Source organism: Rutidosis leptorrhynchoides, chromosome 4 (assembly GCF_046630445.1).
Source record: "Rutidosis leptorrhynchoides isolate AG116_Rl617_1_P2 chromosome 4, CSIRO_AGI_Rlap_v1, whole genome shotgun sequence".
NCBI lineage: Eukaryota > Viridiplantae > Streptophyta > Magnoliopsida > Asterales > Asteraceae > Rutidosis > Rutidosis leptorrhynchoides.
In genome coordinates this window covers 173,867,493-173,890,335 of record NC_092336.1, presented here as the reverse complement: position 1 = coordinate 173,890,335, position 22,843 = coordinate 173,867,493, and the positions used below count along the sequence as shown (strand labels likewise).

The 22,843-nt window shown below is 32.6% G+C and overlaps 1 protein-coding gene across 1 annotated transcript; it reads right to left on the bottom strand.

The window, feature by feature from the left end:
• Positions 1 to 253: 253 nt before the first annotated feature.
• Positions 254 to 4,149, bottom strand: LOC139843459 (telomere repeat-binding protein 5-like). Its single transcript, XM_071833537.1, has 9 exons — positions 3,995 to 4,149; positions 3,296 to 3,917; positions 3,004 to 3,198; positions 2,597 to 2,659; positions 2,412 to 2,491; positions 1,812 to 2,047; positions 1,390 to 1,725; positions 1,210 to 1,273; positions 254 to 742 (listed from the first exon to the last, which is right to left on the bottom strand). Exons 1-9 carry the CDS (start codon positions 4,073 to 4,075, stop codon positions 566 to 568), a joined length of 1,854 nt encoding a protein of 617 aa, XP_071689638.1. The 5' UTR covers positions 4,076 to 4,149; the 3' UTR covers positions 254 to 565.
• Positions 4,150 to 22,843: the final 18,694 nt, after the last annotated feature.

Here is a 22,843-nt window from a genome sequence, read left to right as displayed (position 1 = left end):
ACTTGATTCCACGCGCTTTCTTTGTTGTCTTTTGTACGTTTTATTTTGATATAATCCTTAACTAAACACGTGACTAATACCAATACTTTCCTTAATAACATTATTTAGAAACCAAACAAATGCAACAACCGGACAAATACATCAAAACTTCCATAATTTGGTAATCTTATTGAACAACATAAACCAAATAAACCTACCATTACTTCCTAGAATTACACAAAAAGAAACAAAGAAGAAAACAACAAAAATACATTAACACAAAAGACAGCCCGGATACATTAACAAGAAAACAACCCATACAAACAATTATGGGCAAGAATCCGTTAACCACTTATTCGGTCGACCCATTTACAACCATCGCGCCAACCCGGAAGAAAAAAAGCAGCAGTTATTTTACCGTTATTTCCCCCTCTGTTACTTTTTACATTATGTTTTGACAGTTATAACAACAATAGATACTTACAAATACTTCTGTATTTGGACCAATATTAAGGGAGTTAAAAAGAAGAAACAAAAAATCATGTCTACTTACTGTTTTATGATATTTGTGGTTGTTTTATTTTATTTATAGGAGTCGATAAGTTTCTGGTTGTGTTGGATGTTTGAACTGTTGTTTAGCTTGATGATGTGACCAGTACGCATGAGCGGCTAAAACCCTGTCTAACAATTGTTGTGGTACGGGTTCGCCTCTTCTTTGTTGTGGTGAGATTCGTGCGGTGTGCACCAGCGTTTTCCACTTGTCCTGCATAACAAACCAATCAAAACAAGCCGTGTGCAACAAATGTACGAAATGTTTAGAAAAAAATGACGCAATATTCACTATGAACACTTTTGTTTTCATTTTGATAAACCTGCCCGTGACGTGGAGTCATATACTACACTTTTTAGGCAATAAGTGGTTTTCTGAGTGTGACGTGTTAAGTGTGACGTGTCAGTGTCATTTCATGGAATGACACTTATGGAATGACACTAAATGACACTGTTTTATGGTAAATGTCAGATTTGAGTGTGAAGTTCTTATAAGGCCCACCTGTTTTGTTTTATTTATTAAAAAAAAAATAAGAAAATCAAGTTCCTATAAGGCCCACCTGTTTTTGATTTTCTTATTTTTTTTTTTTTTTTGAATAAATAAAACAAAAATGATAGGCATATAATTAAATTAAAACTATGATATGAATAACATACATATTAAATAGAAAAATGACATACCTTCAAATCAACATAAGTGCGGTGCTTGGCGTTATCAAACGCGAGTAACTTGACATCACGCCATCTGTATGATCAAAACGGTGACAGTTATATTTATTTACATGAAACCAAACTTTTCCAGGGTTTCCATTTTAAAACGTTTTGACAAAAAAAAAAAAAAAAAAAGGGAGAAAAACACACCTTCCGGTTCCAAGCTTTTCAACGGCTTGAACCAACGCTTCGACCTCAGAAACCGAAAAAGGTCGGCGAATCCTACGTTGTGCCACCTCAGACCGCTTACATTTCCTCAAGGGAACCACAGCCAGTGCCCTCGGGTTCATAGCCGGAACCATAACCAAAGCCCTTGAGTCCGAACCACTTTTGTGAACCATAGACATGTTGGGTGGTGATGGGGCCGAGTCATGATCACTTTCAACCAAACCGCTCCCAAAATTCGTCACCGTACGATCCGGCGAGACTTCAGAAACCACTGGTTCTCGCACTATTTGGTTACCAACATTTGCAGCCATCGAATACCTAATACCGAAACAAAATGTACAAGTTGTTAATGCTTGTGTTTACACACGTTACAACTTTTCGTACGTGATATGAAAAATACGAACCGTATTAAGGGCTTAGGCGTATCTGGAGCTTGTGGAAACGATTGATCGTCGGGGCATAAAGATGGTCGAGTTTGCGTATGGTTAGGTTCCAAGGAGAAACCTAAAGCGTCTAGCTTGTTGTGCATGCCGATTTGTAGCAATGTTTTATCATCGTCTCGAATCTTTTTCCCCTGAAGCATCACACCAATTTTAAGCTCGCCACTCAGCATCGATGTCACAGCCTCCATAATATTCCGCTGTTATAAAAGAAAGTCAACGTAGGTCAACCCACGACTAATGCCACATTCATTATTATTGTTTCAAATCATAGTAATTAGGTGTTTGAGTTGGCATTTTGCTCTGATTATCTGATTTATTGCCACTTGAATCGGCTGCAATAAGTTAATGGGATAAGCTAAATGTAGCCCTAAGGGCTACGTTTGAGCTTACTATACATAGGTTTGTAAACTCAATCGAATTAATTGTAAAGTTTAAATATTAATTTTTAATTTTAATAGCGACTTTCCTTAAAGTTGTTCCTTATTTAACTTTAGTATCAGTATTTATTCATGACAACTTTGAGTTATAAATAAGGAATTAAGTTATATATGGTATAAATACCTTTAGAGAACCAATAGTTGCCGTTTTTGGTAGCTCAAAGAAAAGCTCGGGTACCCGAAAAGATTTGATCTTGAGCTTCACTGAGCAAAATCAAAAGCATCTTTCATATAAGACGTCTGACTAGATAACAATAACTCAATCCTTTAAAAAAAGAATGATAACTCAATCGAAAGGCACTCAATTACCATGAGAATCACGAGAGTGAAAGACTGGATTTTGCTTCGCTACAAATTTTGATGTCTTCGAACCTGTTTTGCACATCAACATATACAATTACAAAACAGAATATCGCATAAGAAGTGTTTGGATACGTGTTTAAATAAGTGACTATAATCTTTTTAAATAAGTGACTATAATTTTAAAATAACACGTAAATTTGAAGAAAAAAGCACATTTTTGTGGAAAACTTTGTTTGTCTTCCGGGTTGAGTTTAAAAGTCTCCAAAATGAGGTTGAAGAAATGAGTAATTAACGCAAACTACATATCCAGACATCGAAAACTTATTATTCGACTACACATTGCCATAATAAGTTTCAAAACGCAAATCCAAACACCTCATTAATCTCAGCTTGTAACTAAAAAGGGCGCAAACCTCCTTCGGATTTGACACTCAAACAGGAATTATCCTCAATGGATTCCTTTCGAAGCGGGCTAAATCGATCATCACAATTGACCACATCTTCGGAGTACGCATATTCTTCTAGCTCATAAAGCCGTCTCTTTTTAAAAGGATAATCCTTTAACGATCTAGGTCGTTTGTAGGCAGTATCCTTATTACCATAACCATCTAAAACAACACATTTTACATGATTCCAAATCAACCAAACCACACAAAATCCACAATTCAAATTAAAAAAACGGACCACAAAAATTAAACTACTAACCAGCATCACAATTCCCATCATCATTTAGTTGTGGACCTGTTTTCCAGTACTTGGTTGCCAAAAACCGCCTAATTCTTCGATCACCAATACGCGGTGGTGGCTTAATCGTCTTATTAGGATCTCGCGCGATCCCAGAAGAGTTTTCGTCATCATCATTAACAACTAAATTTACATTGTCATTGCAAAATCGAAGCTTCTCATTATTATTGTTATTATCCACCGAAGGGTTACGGTTGTTATCTTCTACTTTACAACTAAACGGGACTTTGACTTTGACTTTGTCAACATTTGACTTTTCAGAGGAATCAGAAGCGGTAATACCCGACGAAGGTCCCGAATTAGAATCCTGAATAACCGGAGCTTGTGATATTATCTCGGACACAAAATAACTCCTATTGCAGCTAGCTTGATCACAAATATTAACATTTGGTGCATCATTTTCAATCTTAATAGTTGATTCTTTAACGGTTTCAGTTTCGTTATTACCACCCTCCTGTAATAACTTTCCAGCTACAGTAGCCAGTAAGTCGAATGCACACATTTGCTTGTTAGCGTTAACATTAACATTATTGTTGTTGTTAACGTTATGGTCCTCCGTTTTCTTCCAAAATGGAACCCTCCTCTGTATTAAAAAAACAGGTATAAGCCAACATTTGGAAATCAAAAATGATAACATAAAAATGAGTGAAAAACAAATACCGTTGCTGATCTAGCAGCCCGGGGCGTTGGAGGAATTTGATAGCCATTAAATCCATATTCTAACTGCTTTTGCAACACCATATCTTAATGATCATATCAAGACAACCTACTTAAATACGATGATTATCATTATTCTGTATCTATTAATCCGATAATCACCTGTAAATCGAGCATAACTCAAATTTATCATATATTTTGAGGTGTAATGATATACTGAAAATTAGGAAACTTGAATCGAGATTATTTGGACACCGAAAAGTTGCATGACCCATGTAAAAGGTTACTGTAACCAAAAAAGGAACCTTAAAGCACTTTGATGAATCAATTCAAAATCTTTATTATGATCATGATGAAAAGAATTAATTGAAAGTCACCATCATACGCACTTTTAACATATAAATTTGCAAAATTCAAATCTTTACGATCATCAAACAGAAGTACAGAACCCATAGATCATACCATTACCACATATAAATAAGTTTAGCATATCAAATTATGCCAAATTAATCAAATCTTTCAAACTAAACCGCAACTATAATATATGTATGCGAAATTCAATATATATAAAAAAAATATTTTGGTAAGAAAAAAAAGGAATTTGAAGAAGAAAAAGGTATGATGAAATTTTAAACCCTAACAAAACCCTTGGGAAGAAATCATAGAATTCACTGAGACATTTATGCTAACAGATGGATGACACTGTAATTATGGATGTAGATCATGTATTGTAAAATATATAAAGATCAATTTAGAAGCAAACACCATGATCAGTAAATTAAAACAAAAATGAAACATAAAACATCAGATCACACCCACCAAATTATAAAATTTACAAAATTTGTCAACACATTCAATCTCAATTTGAGTAAAAATCAAGAATTTCAATGAAAAATTCAATCTTTTTATCTTACCTAAATCACCCACAAGATTTTGCCACTAATTCACCCACCATTTTCTTCAAATTCCCATCTTCAAAATCATATAATTCACATATAAACCCCAAATTCCCAGTCTTTTTCATTATTTAAACAAACCCCATTAATAAAAATCAAATCTTGTTACATAATTTAAATTTATTATCATTTTATTATTATCTCTCTTGTTTCACTTTCTCTCTCTAGAAAAAAACAAAACAAAAACCCTCTGAAAACCGCCCCAACAATTGGCTTAAACCCCCCAGATGTTTATTATACTCATTGACCCTTGTTACCGGATGGATCGGTAAAAGGTTTCAAGTGATTACCGGCTATAGCAGGTTACACACTCCCTATATGACCGGTTCTACGAAATAACACCATCGTTTTTAAGACACGTGGCACTTAACTCATAATCCTATGGCTGTGAGTGCATTCGTGCGATCGATAAAACCGCTGGGTCGCAAAACAACAAGGGGTAATTTGGTCATTTAGTTACCTTAAACGGTTTTCATTCAGACATTCATTTGAAATGAGTTTTCTATTTTTAGGTAAAAAGGTTTTTACCACAATTCACTCTTACCCAACGTTTAACTAAAATTAGAAAGTAAACAGTTCAACTAATGTTGACCCAATTTGCTTAAATTTATGACCATCTTATTCTATGGACGTCATATTTTTCAATTATATTATTGAAGTAATATAAATATGAAATGAATATAAATATAAATATAAATATAAATATAAATACAATTTATATTATACGGAGTATTATATTTGTGTTTCGAAATTTAGGTTTAATGTTTTTACTTACAATTTCCAATATAACGTTTTTGTATTATGCAACAGTTTTAAGAATTCATTTTGAATTGCCGTATTATTTTAGCATGTATGATACGAAAATAGATTTTTTTATACCTTATGTTATTTTCTTTAAAATAAATTGTGTAAATGTAAGTTTTGAACATTGTTTGTACATATATCCGGCTAGCGGCTATAAAGCGGCTTGCGTTGTGGGTTGACTTGCTACACTCGGGATGAGAATCCCTGCAGACCCGGATCACAATCAAGAAACTGTGGGGTGGCTAAAGTCGTCCACCGGATCCAATCTGCTAGTTGGCTCGTTTAGCGTATTGGTGCTACATTCTCAAGTTCTAGATATAGAAACTATTATGTGTGAGAGAAAGTATATTCTTCCTCACTTGTCAGTGTGTTTAAAATGATGACTCAGGTGCCCTATTTGTAGGCATCAGGTCTCCGTAAAAGAAGGAGACACGTGTCAAGCTGTTATTGGTGAATAAAGTTAACCGACTTAATTCAGCTATGCTGATGTGGCATGCGTATTGCTAGCGCGCTTTCGTTCATCAGATGAAAAGGGCTTATGCATTTAAAGCTGTCTGGTGAACTTAACGCTTCACGATGAGCGGTTGCATATTTGAAATGCCCCGTTCATATCGATTATAAACGTTTCATATTAATTGGTTTCGTTGCGAGGTTTTGACCTCTATATGAGACGTTTTTCAAAGACTGCATTCGTTTTTAAAACAAACCATAACCTTTATTTTATCGACAAAGGTTTAAAGGACATAACCTAGATTATCAAGTAATGATAATCTAAAATATCACGTTTACACACGACTATTACATAATGGTTTACAATAATAATATGTTACAATAAAATGAGTTCTCGAATGCAATTTTTAAACAATATTATACAAGCATGCTGACTCCAAATCTTGTCCTTAATTAGCATGCAACATCGGAAGCTCTTAATAATCACCTGAGAATAAACATGCTTAAAAACGTCAACAAAAATGTTGGTGAGTTATAGGTTTAACCTATATATCAAATTATAATAATAGACCACAAACTTTCATTTTTCATAAATATCGATCATAAAAATCATTCATATGAATTGAACACCTGGTAACCGACGTTAACTTTAATGCATAGAATATCCCCAAACAGAATCTCTCGTCTGTATAATAATAATCTCGAAGTACTAAAGCCATCCATAACCTGAATGGGGGTTGTTAAGCCCAATAGATCTATCTTTAGGATTCGCGTCAATTAGGGGCCATTTCCCTAATTCTTAGGCTACCAAGCTTGAAGGGCGATATTCGGTTCGATAATCCAACCATAGAATGTAGTTTCGATTACTTGTGTCTATTTCGTAAAACATTTATAAAATTGCATATATTCTCATCCCAAAAATATTAGATATTAAAAGTGGGACTATAACTCACTTTCACAGATTTTCAATTCGTCGGAAATAAGACTTGGCCACGGGTCGATTCACGAACCTATAACAAATATATACATATATATCAAGTATGATAGAAATATATTCACATCATATTTTATTACGTGTTGACGATTTAAGTGGTTAAGTTAGCAGTCCAACGTTAGTAGTCCACAATTAGTAGTTCACAGTTAGTAGTACATAAATAAATCAATATATCATATTATGCATATTATCTTGAATCAATCCATGACCCAGTGTATACATGTCTCAGACTCGATCACAACCCATGGTATATATATTATTTTAGAATCAACCTCGAACCATTATATGCTAACTCGAGCATTACCGCATATAGTATCTTACGGTTATTCCAAAATAATATATATAGATGATGTCAATATGATACGTCAAAACATTGTATACGTGTCTATGGTCTATCAAGGTATATTATATATATATATATATATATATATATATATATATATATATATATATATATATATATATATATATATATATATATATATATATATATATATATAGGATAAGTTAGTTAGGATATGGTTAGTATAGATTTGTTATAAAAAATTTCGTAGCTAAAACTAGTAATTTTAACCAATTTTGTTTTACCCATAATTTCTTCGTTATAAATCCGTTTTGAGTGAATCAAATGGTTATGGTTTTGTAACGAACTGAAATTTATGAAACTAAATAGAAAATTGATGGTTTATAGTTGGAGTTATAGGTTACAAGTCATTTTTAAAAGAGGTAGTCATTTCCGTCGAAAGAACGACATCTTGATGACCATTTTGAAAATCATACTTCCACTTTGAGTTTAACCATGATTTTTGGATATAGTTTCATGTTTATAAGAAATATCATTTTCCCAGAAGAACAACTTTTAAATCAAATATTAAGATAGTTTTTATTTTTCCAACCCAAAACAGCCCCCGATTTTACTACGACGGGGTATGTCCGGTTTTACGGTGTTCTTCGTGCTTCCAAGTTTTAAATCATTAAGTTAGCATATCATATAGATATAAAACATGTGTTAGGTTGTTTTTAAAAGTCAAGGATTAACTTTGGTACCCAAATTCTTTCAGCTCTATACCGGGTTCCGTCTTCCCGAATATTAAGATGTTTTTCTAATCCTTTGGGTATTTCATTCTTCAAATTCCCTTCTTTCAAAACTCCTTGTTGCACCTCCTTTATTCGAGTAGTAAGGTTAGTATGAATAATTATATTCATAGCTTTTACTCGAATAGGTTCCCTGTCCTTTCTACTTAAGGCGTCGGCTACCACATTTGCCTTCTCCGGGTGGTAACGAATCTCAAAGTCGTAATCATTTAACAGTTCAATTCACCTACGCAGTCTCATGTTCAGTTGTTTTTGATCAAATATATGTTGAAGACTTTTGTGGTCGGTATATATGGTACATTTGACCCCATATAAGTAGTGCCTCCACATCTTCAATGCAAAAACAACAGCGCCTAATTCCAAATCATGAGTCGTATAATTCTGCTCGTGAATATTCAATTGTCTAGACACATAAGCAATTACCTTCTTTCGTTGCATTAATACACAACCGAGACCTTGCATTGAAGCATCACAATAAATCACAAAATCATCATTCCCTTCAGGTAATGACAATATAGGTGCCGTAGTTAACTTTTTCTTCAACAATTGAAATGCTCTTTCTTGCTCATCCTTCCATTCAAATTTCTTCCCTTTATGCGTTAATGCAGTCAAGGGTTTTGCTATTTTGGAAAAATCTTGGATAAATCTTCTGTAGTAACCAGCCAATCCCAAAAATTGGCGTATCTGCGTCGGAGTTTTCGGTGTTTCCCACTTCTCAACGGTTTCAATCTTTGCCGGATCAACTTGAATACCTTCTTTGCTCACTATGTGACCGAGGAATTGAACTTCTTTCAACCAAAATGCACACTTTGAAAATTTGGCGTACAATTTTTCCTTCCTCAACAATTCTAGCACTTTTCTCAAACGTTCTTCGTGCTCTTGATCATTCTTTGAGTAAATAAGTATGTCATCGATGAAAACAATGACAAACTTGTCAAGATATGGTCCACAACTCGGTTCATGAGGTCCATGAACACAGCTGGTGCGTTAGTTAATCCAAATAGCATAACCATAAACTCATAATGACCGTAACGCATTCTAAAAGCAGTCTTTGGGATATCCTCCTCCTTCACCCGCATTTGATGATAACCCGAACGTAAATCAATCTTCGAATAAACAGACGAACCTTGCAGTTGATCAAATAAGTCATCAATTCTTGGTAGTGGGTAGTGGTTCTTGATGGTAAGCTTGTTCAACTCTCGATAGTCGATACACAACCTGAATGTACCATCCTTCTTTTTAACAAACAAAACAGGAGCTCCCCACAGTGATGTACTTGGTCGAATGAAACCACGCTCCAAAAGTTCTTGTAATTGGCTTTGTAGTTCCTTCATTTCACTGGGTGCTAGTCTGTATGGAGCACGAGCTATCAGTGCAGCTCCGGGTACAAGATCTATTTGAAATTCAACAGATCGGTGTGGAGGTAGTCCCGGTAATTCTTTCAGAAATACATCGGGAAATTCTTTTGCCACGGGAACATCATTGATGTTCTTTTCTTTAGTTTGTACTTTCTCGACATGTGCTAGAACGGCATAGCAACCTTTTCTTATTAGCTTTTGTGCCTTCAAATTAATAATAAGATTTAGCTTCGCGTTGCTCTTTTCTCTGTACACCATTAAGGGTTTTCTCTTCTCGCGCATAATGCGAATTTCATTTTTGTAACATACGACCTCTGCTTTCTCCTTTCTCAACCAATCCATGCCAATTATCACATCAAAACTTTCTAACTCTACTGGTATCAAATTAATCTTAAACATTTCGCCAACCAATTTAATTTCGTGATTCCGACATATTTTATCTGCTGTATTTAATTTACCGTTTGCTAATTCGAGTAAAAATTTATTATCCAAAGGCGTTAATGGACAATTTAATTTGGGACAAAAATCTCTACTCATATAGCTTCTATCCGCACCCGAATCAAATAAAACATAAGCAGGTTTATGTCTATAAGAAACGTACCGTAACAAGCTCCGGGTCTTCCTGCGCTTCTACCGCATTAATGTTGAAGACTCTTCCTCGACCTTGATCATTATTATTCCCCTGATTTCGACACAAATTTTTGTAATGACCCTTCTTCCCGCATCTGAAACAAGTAATGTCGGCATAATTTGTTCCAGCATTATTTGTTCCTTTAGCCGTTGGTCCGTAGATTTCGCACTTCGTCGCACCATTGCCCTTTCTATTACACTTAGTACATAATGTCGTACATAACCCAGTCAGATGGTATCCTTCACACCTCTGACATGATTTCTTCCTCATGTTGTTATTGTTGAGATTGTTGTTGTTGCGGTTGTTATTGTTGTTGGAACGGTTGTTGTAGTTGTTGTAATTTATGTTGGGATTGCGATTGTTGTTGCGGTTAATGTTGCAGCTGTTTTAGCGATTGTTGTTGTTGTTGGATTGGTGACTCTTGTCACTGTTTTCTTCCCACTTTCTCTTGACTTGCTTTATTTTGGCCTCTTCGGCCGCCTGCTCTTTTATTCTTCCCTCAATCTGGTTTATGAGTTTATGAGCCCTTCGACTTGCCTTTTGTATAGAGGTGGGCTCATTTGAACTCACATCCTCCTGAATCCTTTCTGGTAACCCTTTTTCAAATGCGTCAATTTGCTCCTCTTCATCTTCGAACACTCTTGGGCACAATAGACATAACTCTGTGAACCGTCGTTCGTATGTGGTAATATCGAATCCTTGCTCCTGTAACCCTCTAAGCTCTGCCTTAAGCTTATTGACCTCATTTCTGGGACGGTATTGCTCATTCATCATGTGTTTGAATGCTGACCACGGTAGTGCGTAAGCAGCATCTTGTCCCACCTGCTCGAGATAGGTGTTCCACCATGTTAACGCAGTATATGTGAAGGTATGCGTAGCGTACTTTACCCTGTCTTCTTCCGTACATTTACTTATGGCAAACACCGATTCAACCTTCTCGGTCCACCGTTTTAATCCGATTGGTCCTTCGGTTCCATACAATTCCAGAGGTTTACAGGCAGTGAATTCTTTGTAGGAACATCCCACACGATTTCTTGTGGAGTTAGTTCCATTGCTAGATTCAGAGTTATTGTTGTTTTGCATCGCAGTCTGTACTGCGGCTATGTTTGCTGCAAGGAATGCACGGAAATCTTCCTCGCTCATATTCAAGTTCTGTCGAGTAGTCGGTGCCATTTCCTTCAAAAATAGCCAAAAGAGTTAAGTTAATCATATAGAATATTAGGAGTAGTCAATAGTATTTCGTAGCATAATATGAACTTATTTATAAAAGCCTTTTCTTTATATTAGCGTTTTATAATTTTTAATTCGGGTAGTACCTACCCGTTAAAGTTCATACTTAATAGCTAGCGCAAAAATTAACTACTACTATCGAAATAATATTCTATCATGAAAAACTTAATTCATTAATATTTCACGCTTAAACTTTTAATACAATATCATACAATCATACAATACCGCTATTTTACATACATCATGAAATAAGGCACACGATGACCATAATACAAGGCGGATGTTAAGACAATTCTAGTTAAACTCGAATTGTTCAGTAAAGGCAGTAAAGACAAGTAATTCATAGGACCAGAAGCCAATTATGCATTCGGGTTTCACCAATACTATTTCCCATCCTTGGTCTAGTGGTAAATAACCGTTGTGGCCTTTGGTGAGACAGCACGTTGTAACATCGTCAAAAGGACGAGGGTTACGTAATATCCAACAGCGCCGTAATAAGTCAAAAACTTTATTTCTCACCTCAACTACTAAGTCCGTTACCAGTGGGAATATTCTATTAAGAACTTGCAACCCGTTTTTCTTTTTCTCAGTTTGATGAGAGGAAAACATAATTAACCCGTAAACGTAACACGCTTCTTTAAGTTGCATGTTTGAAGCCTTTTCTAATGAACGAAGTCCTATGTTGGAATATCCGGAGTCAAAATAGGCCCTCAACCCGTAGCGGAAAATTGCATTAGGGTTTCCAGAGCACATTGCTTTAAAGAAAACATGGGCCAGCTTAGGGTGTCCCCAGTGTGAGATACCCCACTTATCCAAGGAAAGCCTTCTCTAAACCAAGGCATGTTTGAAATGCCTTTCAAATGTTTTGCAAAATAATTTCGCCATAAACAATTGAGCTGATGAATCCTGACCGACTCTAGACAAAATTTCATCAAGTATTTCCGGTGGTAGGTCTTCTAAAATATTTGGTTGTCTATCCTTAACCTCCATTTTGTATTTTATACTGTAAAAGAGACGAAAAATTAGATCTTGTAAATGATGATAGAATTCAAACATTACAAGCAATTTTTACATACAACATAAAAGTACAAGCACACTACAGTACATATATTACACGACATGATAAGAGTAAATGACTTCAACTCTTTATTCCGACTCGCTTGTTTCTTCTTTCTCGGACTCGGTTCGTTTTGCTAATTTTCTAGGGATAAATGGTGCTCCTCTAATACGAGTCGTCCTTTTCACAATTGGTCTAGAAAAACCTGGTGGCTTAGATGTTCCCGGGTTATAGTTAAAATTTAAGAAATACGGGTGTTTACGGTATATCCCATCGGGATATTTCATGTTAACATAGAGTTCATCGGGTTTGGACTCGGGTTTCTCTATTTTGATAGCTTTTCCCTTATTATTTTTTTTTCTATTTTAAATTGGGCCGGGGTAATTTCTATCACTTCATCAGAATCCTCACCGGGATCCGATTCATCAGAAAATTGGTAATTTTCCCAATATTTTTCTTCCTCGGCGGAAACACCATTGACCATTTTTAACTTTGGTCCATTGGTTGAGGATTTTCTTTTATTTAACTGTTTTTCCATGGTTCCTAATATTTCCTCCTCCGGATCCTCTTCTTTCGGTTCTTCTTCGGGTTCCTCTTCTTCCGGTTCTTCTTCTTCCGGTTCCTATTCTTCTTCTTCCGGAATTTGTGAATCTTTCCAAAATACATTCGACTCTTCATTGTTATTAGGTGAGTCGATAGGATTTGTACTAGAAGTAGACATCTATCATACAATAGCAAGCACGTTAAGAGATTAATATATCAAATAATATTTACATGTTAAAAATATATAGTTTCCAACAAAAATGTTAAGCAATCGTTTTTAAAGAAAACACGGTCGAAGTCCAGACTCACTAATGCATCCTAACAAACTCGATAAGACATACTAATGCAATTTCTGGTTCTCTAATACCAATGCTCGGATACCAACTGAAATGCCCCGTTCATATCGATTATAAACGTTTCATATTAATTGGTTTCGTTGCGAGATTTTGACCTCTATATGAGACGTTTTTCAAAGACTGCATTCGTTTTTAAACAAACCATAACCTTTATTTTATCGATAAAGGTTTAAAGGACATAACCTAGATTATCAAGTAATGATAATCTAAAATAACACGCTTACACACGACCATTACATAATGATTTACAATAATAATATGTTACAACAAAATGAGTTCTCGAATGCAGTTTTTAAACAATATTATACAAGCATGCTGACTCCAAATCTTGTCCTTAATTAGCATGCAACAGCGGAAGCTCTTAATAATCATCTGAGAATAAACATGCTTAAAAACATCAAAAAAATGTTGGTGAGTTATAGGTTTAAGCTATATATCAAATTATAATAATAGACCACAAGCTTTCATTTTTCATAAATATCGGTCATAAAAATCATTCATATGAATTGAACTCCTGGTAACCGACGTTAACTTTAATGCATAGAATATCCCCAAACAGAACCTCTCGTCTGTATAATAATAATCTCGAAGTAATAAAGCCATCCATAACCTGAATGGAGATTGTTAAGCCCAATAGATCTATCTTTAGGATTCACGTCAATTAGGGGCAATTTCCCTAATTCTTAGGCTACCAAGCTTGAAGGGCGATATTCGGTTGAATAATCCAACCATAGAATGTAGTTTCGATTACTTGTGTCTATTTCGTAAAACATTTATAAAATTGCAAGTATTCTCATCCCAAAAATATTAGATATTAAAAGTGGGACTATAACTCACTTTCACAGATTTTCAATTCGTTGGAAATAAGACTTGGCCACGGGTCGAATCATGAACCTATAACAAATATATACATATATATCAAAGTATGATAGAAATATATTCACATCATATTTTATTACGTGTTGACGATTTAAGTGGTTAAGTTAGCAGTCCAACGTTAGTAGTCCACAATTAGTAGTCCACAGTTAGTAGTACATAAATAAATCAATATATCATATTATGCATATTATCTTGAATCAATCCATGACCCAGTGTATACATGTCTCAGACTCGATCACAACCCATGGTATATATATTATTTTAGAATCAACCTCGACCCATTATATGCTAACTCGAGCATTACCGCATATAGTGTCTTACGGTTATTTCAAAATAATATATATAGATGATGTCAATATGATATGTCAAAACATTATATACGTGTCTATGGTCTATCAAGGTATATATATATATATATATATATATATATATATATATATATATATATATATATATATATATATATATATATAATTAATATAGGATAAGTTAGTTTGGATATGGTTAGTATATATTTGTTATAAATATTTTTGTAGCTAAAACTAGTAATTTTAACCAATTTTGTTTTATCCACAATTTCTTCGTTATAAATCCGTTTTGAGTGAATCAAATGGCTATGGTTTCGTAACGAACTGAAATTTATGAAACTAAATAGAAAAGTGATGGTTTATAGTCGAAGTTATAGGTTACAAGTTGTTTTTTGTAACATCCCGCCTTTTTCCTTTTACCTTCCGTTTAATTATTCTAAAGTCCGTTATATAATTATGACACATTCCGTTAATACGCGTATCTAAATTATCTCGTTTAGGTAATTCACACACTCACAACCGAACTCGAGGGACTAGTTTCGCCAATTGATAAAAGATGTGACTAGATGGTCTAGTCAACACCCACCTCCTTTCATAATCCAATTTCTTTTCCATTTTCTTTAATACTTTCACATTTTTCTCTCAAAACCCAAAACAAAGAATCATCATCTATTTCAAATTGAGTAAACATCAATCTAAACAAATTATATATTCGAAATTCTTGCATCTTCCTCTTCAAATCCATACCGATTACATCTCATTTGGGTAACTTACTAAAAATACTAGATTTTGTGTTCTTGATGTTTTTGACTTATAAAAAGTGTTAATTAGTGTCTATGGCTCAAGTCTAGCATGATTATGTGATTTGTATGCTCGATCTTGTTATTTAAAGCAACTAGCATGAACTTGAATTTTGGTGTGTTTGATTTGGTGATTTGGTTGCTCCAATATTGTTAGATGTTAAAAGTGCATGTACTAAATGTATTACTAGCATCACTAGCTTCAATTTGGTATGTAGGTTGGCATGGATTAGCTTCATAAACAAAATTGTTAAATTTGTGATTGTTAGTTAAGGTTTGGTATGTGACAACCCGGAAATTTCCAACCAAATTTAAACTTTATCTTTATATTATTCCGACACGATAAGCAAAGTTTGTTAAGTTAAATCTCAGGAATTTTAAATTGTGTTCATACATTCATTATAACCTCGACCAAATTCCGACGATTCACGAACCGTTATATATAAATAAATATGTATATATATGTATATATATTATAACTTGAGAATATTAATAAAGTATTAAACGTATAATACTTTACATGAACGTATTTGTTTTAATATGTTTATCAATGGAATTAGAAGATAATATCAAATGATTGATTTATCAGATACATTATGATATCATTACGGGTCTATGTTATGAGGTCCACTGTGATTTAAGAAATCTATTCTTTTTGACAAAATTCGGAAAATGGTAAAGTGATTTATAAGTAAGAACGTGAAGTGTAAATAACTTAGATGTTGGATATCAACAAGTTAAGTAACTCGACATTTTTCATTAAGATGATTTCATACGTTTATTTAACCTTTGAACTTTATCCCATGCTTCACCAACAAACTATAATTTAAAAACTTGAAACCTATTATGAATATATATGATTCTACTTTTCTAAAGCATTTTATGATATAACGATTTCCATTATTTTAACCTTTAAACAAAATGATTCTTAAAAATATATTTAGTTTTGGAAAACAAAATTATTATATTTATTTGATTTAGTTTCAAACGTGCAAAAACGTTTTCAGTTTAAAAAGAACTTTATTATTAAAACGTATATAACTTTTATAAATATCTAGAACCACTTTTGACAACTCATTACTTAACCAGTATGATAAAGATAACGATATTTATATTTTATTTTATTAAATATATATAACGATTTAAATTAATATTATATATATTTATACGCGTATTATACGTACATAGTTTTATACTTTTACTATACTTAAACTTTACCTTTACTTTATTTTTACTTTACTTTAACTTTAATAATTCACTTTAATAATTCATACTTTAATAATTCACTTTAATAATTCATACTTTAATAATTCACTTTAATAATTCATACTTTAATAATTCACTTTAATAATTCATACTTTAATAATTCACTTTAATAATTCATACTTTAATAATTCACTTTAATAATTCAAAAATCTATTATAAATAGAATTCAATAGGTTTCATTATTTCATAGAAACTTGAAAATATTTTTCTCTAAACTCTCTCAATCGATTTACATATATATATATATATATATATATATATATATATATATATATATATATATATATATATACTCCGTATTATTTCAAGATATTATTAGTATACATAAAATATTACGTCAGAGTGCTGTCCGAGTGATTTTGAAATTGTTTTTCGAGTTGGATTGGATTAAGGAAATTATGGGTTATAGCTATGGAGGTGATTGGGTATGGTTAATGGGTATGCTCGTGAGGTCAATATAGTGTTTATCATCTCCGTTGCGTCTACGTACCTTTCCTGCAATATTGAATCTCAATATTGATACGTGAGTACTCATAATTTAACTTTTACATACTAATAGTGTATCCCCGACTAGTGCTCGAGTATATAGGATTATGCATGTTTGTACTTTTGATATTGCCTTTAGTTAGGTTATGTTGAATCCTGAATTAGTTATATATGCGACTGAGATAAGGTATAAGATATGCATGTCGTTGGAAAGCTAGCGAAAAATTAAGAACTTTTCATTTAGATATCGAATGATTTCGATGAACGGATTTGAAGTTATAGTCCATCGAATTTTTGTATTATTATTAAAAATGATTATTATTATCGTCGTTATTATCGTCGTTCTAGTTTTATCTTATTATTATTATTATTATCTTTATCAATAAAAGGATTTATATTTAAAAATTGTTATTTTTTTTATTATTACTATCGTTATTATCGTTAAAGTTATAATTAGTATTATTATTATTATCCAATTATTATTATTATTATTATTATTGGTATTATTATTATTATTATCATTATTAATATATATATCATTATTTAAAAATAGTTATTGTTATTGTTATTATTATTATTACTATATTATCATTAAGATAATTATTAGTATTATCGTTAATAATGTTATAGTAACTATCATTATTAATATTAGTGTAATTAAAACAAATATTTGTAACACATAATTATTTTGATTACTATTATTATCATTATTACGAACACGATATAAAAGACGCTTAAAAGCTATTAAACGAAACGATTAGGAAATAATGGGTAAGAGTATCATGATGAAATTAAAATATTATAAGATATTGATTTAGATAAAATTATTGTTCTTATTATTTTTATCATTACTATTATTATTAAAATTATCGTTAGTATTAAAACTATCATTTTAACAAAAATTATCATTTTAATAGAAATGTCATTGTTACTATAAAATATCATTATTATTATTATTTTAAATAGAATTATTATTTTAAAGATAATATTAAAAATTACCGTAAATATTAAAGTTATCATAATTAGAATTATCGTTTTATCATAATGTCATCTTAGTAATAATAAATATTGATATTTTATAATAATAATAATTATTACAAAATAATACAACTTTTACTTACTATCATTATAGATATTATTTTATCAAATAAATATTTGATACAAACATATTTTACTACGTGTAATAACTTACTTTAATAATACCTATCATATTATCTTTATAATATTAAATGAACCCTATAAATTTTATTACTTAATATATATAAAAGTATATTTTATTATATAAATATAATATAAAATTTTATTTATTAATAAATAAATTATATTATTTACTCTAATAAATCTTTTAAAAATATTTAAAAATATAAAACGACGATATTTAAACTATATATTAATCATGTATAGATTTTTGGAAATTATTTTGAGTCAAATTTACTTTTGTTGACTTTTGCATATTAGTCTCGAGCATTAGGATTGTGGTACACTTTGACTTGACCTAATTTGTTAGACAAATATTGACCAACACATAAATATATATAATTAATTTAGGTTCGTGAATCCGAGGCTAACCTTGCACTTGTTCAATGACGTTATATGTATTTTTACTACGAAATACAGTATGGTGAGTTTCATTTGCCTTTTTACCCTTTATATTTTTGGGACTGAGAATACATGCGTTTTTATAAATGTTTGACGAAATAGACACAAGTAATTGAAACTACATTCTATGGTTGAATTATCGAAATCGAATATGCCCCTTTTTTATTAAAGTCTGGTAATCTAAGAATTAGGGAACAGACACCCTAATTGACGCGAATCCTAAAGATAGATCTATTGGGCCTAACAAACCCCATCCAAAGTACCGGATGCTTTAGTACTTCGAAATTTATATCATGTCCGAAGGAGGATCCCGGAATGATAGAGGATATTCTTATATGTATCTAGTTAATGTCGGTTACCAGGTGTTCACCATATGAATGATTATTTTTTGTCTCTATGCATGGGACGTATATTTATGAGAACTGGAAATGAAATTCTTGTGGTCTATTAAAATGATGGAAATAAATGATTATGATAAACTAATGAACTCACCAACCTTTTGGTTGACACTTTAAAGCATGTTTATTCTCAGGTGTTAAAGAAATCTTCCGCTGTGCATTTGCTCATTTTAAAGATATTACTTGGAGTCTTTCATAGCATATTTCGAAGAACGTTGCATTCGAGTCATTGAGTTCATCAAAGATTATTATTAAATCAATTTATAGTTGGATAGTGGATATTATGAAATGGTATGCATACCTGTCAATTTTTGATGTAAAGAAAGATTGTCTTTTAAAAACGAATGCAATGTTTGTAAAATGTATCATATAGAGGTCAAATACCTCGCAATGTAATCAACTATTGTGAATCGTTTATAATGTATATGAACGGGTCCTTTCAGTTGGTATCAGAGCGGTGGTCTTAGCGAACCAGGTCTGCATTAGTGTGTCTAACTGATAAGTCGTTAGGATGCATTAGTGAGTCTGGACTTCGACCGTGTCTGCATGTCAAAAGTTTTGCTTATCATTTCTAGTCGGAAATCATCTGCTTATCATCCATAGGAAATTACCTGCTTATCATTATTAGTCTAGACACGTCTTGCTACATTAATTGCATGAGTAGTGTATAGACAAAATTCATATCTTAGCATATCTGCTAAATCATATCTTATCGTATCTGTTACTTTAAACTTTTCCTGACATATCCCGCAAATTCCTCCGTAATCTATGAAATCTTTTGATCTCTATATATAGATATCCTATGTAAATAGAATACCACCCAATAGCCGAAAAACATTTTATATCGAAAATCCTTTATCCAATCGTACGAAATGGAATTTGTCATCAGTTCAAGTCACTCGGATTCCGAAATGGAATCTCACTCAAGCTCCGAAAGCAGTGTGACCGGAATGGATCAACCAATCAGTCATCACCTATTCTGGATGAATTGGGGATGGGTTCGTAGCCTCCTCAATCATTGGAAACAAGAAGAAGGCGATCCTTTCCATCCACCACATTGCCCTCTTGGCGAAGAACCTGAAGCACTTACCGGAGAACCTGTTCGAGACACCATTTTCTCTCTCATTTCCAGGGTATCTCGTCACGATTATATACTACATCAAATTCTAGATTTTATTTATCCGCTCGTTCCGACCGACAATCATCCTGGAATAATAGAAGAAGTCAACGAACTTCGCGCTCGGGTAGTGGCTTTGGAGAATATGGTGCAGAGATTACAAACACCAGCAGCAGCACCAATAGCATAACCAGTACCACCATCATCAACGCCAACAGTACCATTACCACCTCCAACCACAACCGCGTTGTAAACCTCAACTTCACAATCTGTCCCACGAGCATCAACGTCATACGTACCATAGATACCAAGGAGTACCAACAACAATAACTGACGAAGTATTAATTCATAACTTCATTGGAGAAACATTCCGCGGCTATTATATAATCTCTAAAGTCTTAGAGATTATCTAATCTAGCCCTAACCATAAATCAGTTAAGCGAACCAAAATGATAGAAGGAAGAGTAGAAACCCTGACAAAAATGGTATGTGATTAACAAGTTAAACTTGTTTTACCAACAGCATCAACAGTACCGTCAACGTCACCAGCATCGTCAGTACAGTCAACATCAGAATCAACAACACCTATAACATCACAAACTCCGTCAGTTCAAGAATCACTATGGACATCATTACGAATCAATAACGTGTATATTGTATCAACAAGTTATGAAGAATTAACTCATTCCCTCTGAAGAAATTATATATATATTATATATTATATATATATATATTTTGAAATAAAAAAATAAATCTTTCCGTGCTAAGCTATTGTGTGTGAATCTTAATGTCATCCCTCGCCCGCGACTTAACCATCGTTAACTACAATCTCTGTCTCAATTCAACAAATTCCAATTCCTAATAAATCAAGTATATATTTGATTTTACACTTCATCATTGATGTAACCGAAACTTTTCAGATAACATCATTCGTACTTTGCGAAGTTCACAAGAATTTAACGAAAACCAACATCACATCTCAATAAATAACGAAGTATTGATTCATAATTTCAATATTATTGAAGAAATACTTATGTAACCTCTAAAGCCTTCAAGGAATTATTCAATTCTAGTTCCAACCATAAATCGAATGAGTTTAATTTAGTATTAACTCATTAAAATCTATGTTACATCTGAGGAGAATATATACATATATATTTTCATAAAGACCGTAATAAAATTCCTATGTACAAAATATTAATTGTGAAATTTTTTTTAACGGGTAGGTAATACCCGAGAGATATATATAAATTCACAATTAATATGTTACATTCTTCGAATCAGATTAAGCAAATTATCAATTATACTTCCTACTTTCACAATAATATACATTCTTTCATAGAAATCAAAACAACCATACTCATTCAAACCCAATTACATATTCTGCTTTTAAAATCTCAGAATTCTATTTGAGATATAACCGGTACCATCACTTTTAGATTCCTACATCTTTCAAAGCTATACTTTGACTTCAAAAGTGTGTTAGAACATCAAATGTATACAAACGATTACAATCTGTGTTCAAACCCTTCGAAAATCTCTGAAGATACTTAAAATAATGAGCAATCGAGATGATGATCCAACCACATATTACCCACAGTTATGTACTTAAAAAGCTCTCGAAACCAAAGTCATAATTCAACACATATCTGTGTCAGATCTTTTGGCATTTATTAGCAAAAAATAACCTTGCAATTCCTTTGCAAAGTAGCAAATTATATCACAGCTCCAGCAAGACAACTTCGATTTTTTCATTCGGATTAGCCTTATCATAATTTTGATATATGTGATTACCCTTTTGTTACCGGAGAACATTTCATATTGCACCACATTAGCAATAAACTTACCAACAACTTCACTGATCTTGGGCATTCCGAAGAATCTTTATATTTATCGAAACCTCATCATTTACTCATCTACCTCTTGTAACGAGAATTGTCATACGAATCATTGGGAATTAGCAATCAGTATTTTGAAATCTCACAGCATGTTGACGCCAACAGTTATACATAACGTCTATTTCCAAGGCTTACATACTTCGAATGTGAAGTTTCTAAAAAACACTCTGAACCGCGAACTAGTTCTCGAAATGCTGATGAAGCAACAAAAACTGTAAACGACCTTAGCATTAAAAAGTTTGATGATAAAGATTAGTGTATTAACAAAGCTCAGAAATAGAGAAGTTTTGGAACTGGAAAACGGATTGAGCAAAGTATGAAGGAGGCTGTGGACAAATCACAAAGACTGAACCTGCCTTCAAAGAATCCAAATGATTCAGTGTCTGCTGAAGTCATTAACGAATACCTTGCTCCTGACACTAAACCCTTACAGACAATATTCTTCATCATCCTCTGATATTAGAAATTCTAAGATATCATCGTATCTTTCATTATAAATATCCTCCATATTTCTGAAGATATTTCCATAACTATTCTTATCTGGAATCATTTATCTCTTTGCGCTATCTGTATTACATCAAAAAGGAAACTGTTTAGTTCCTATACTCTGTAAACCTTTGAGTTTAA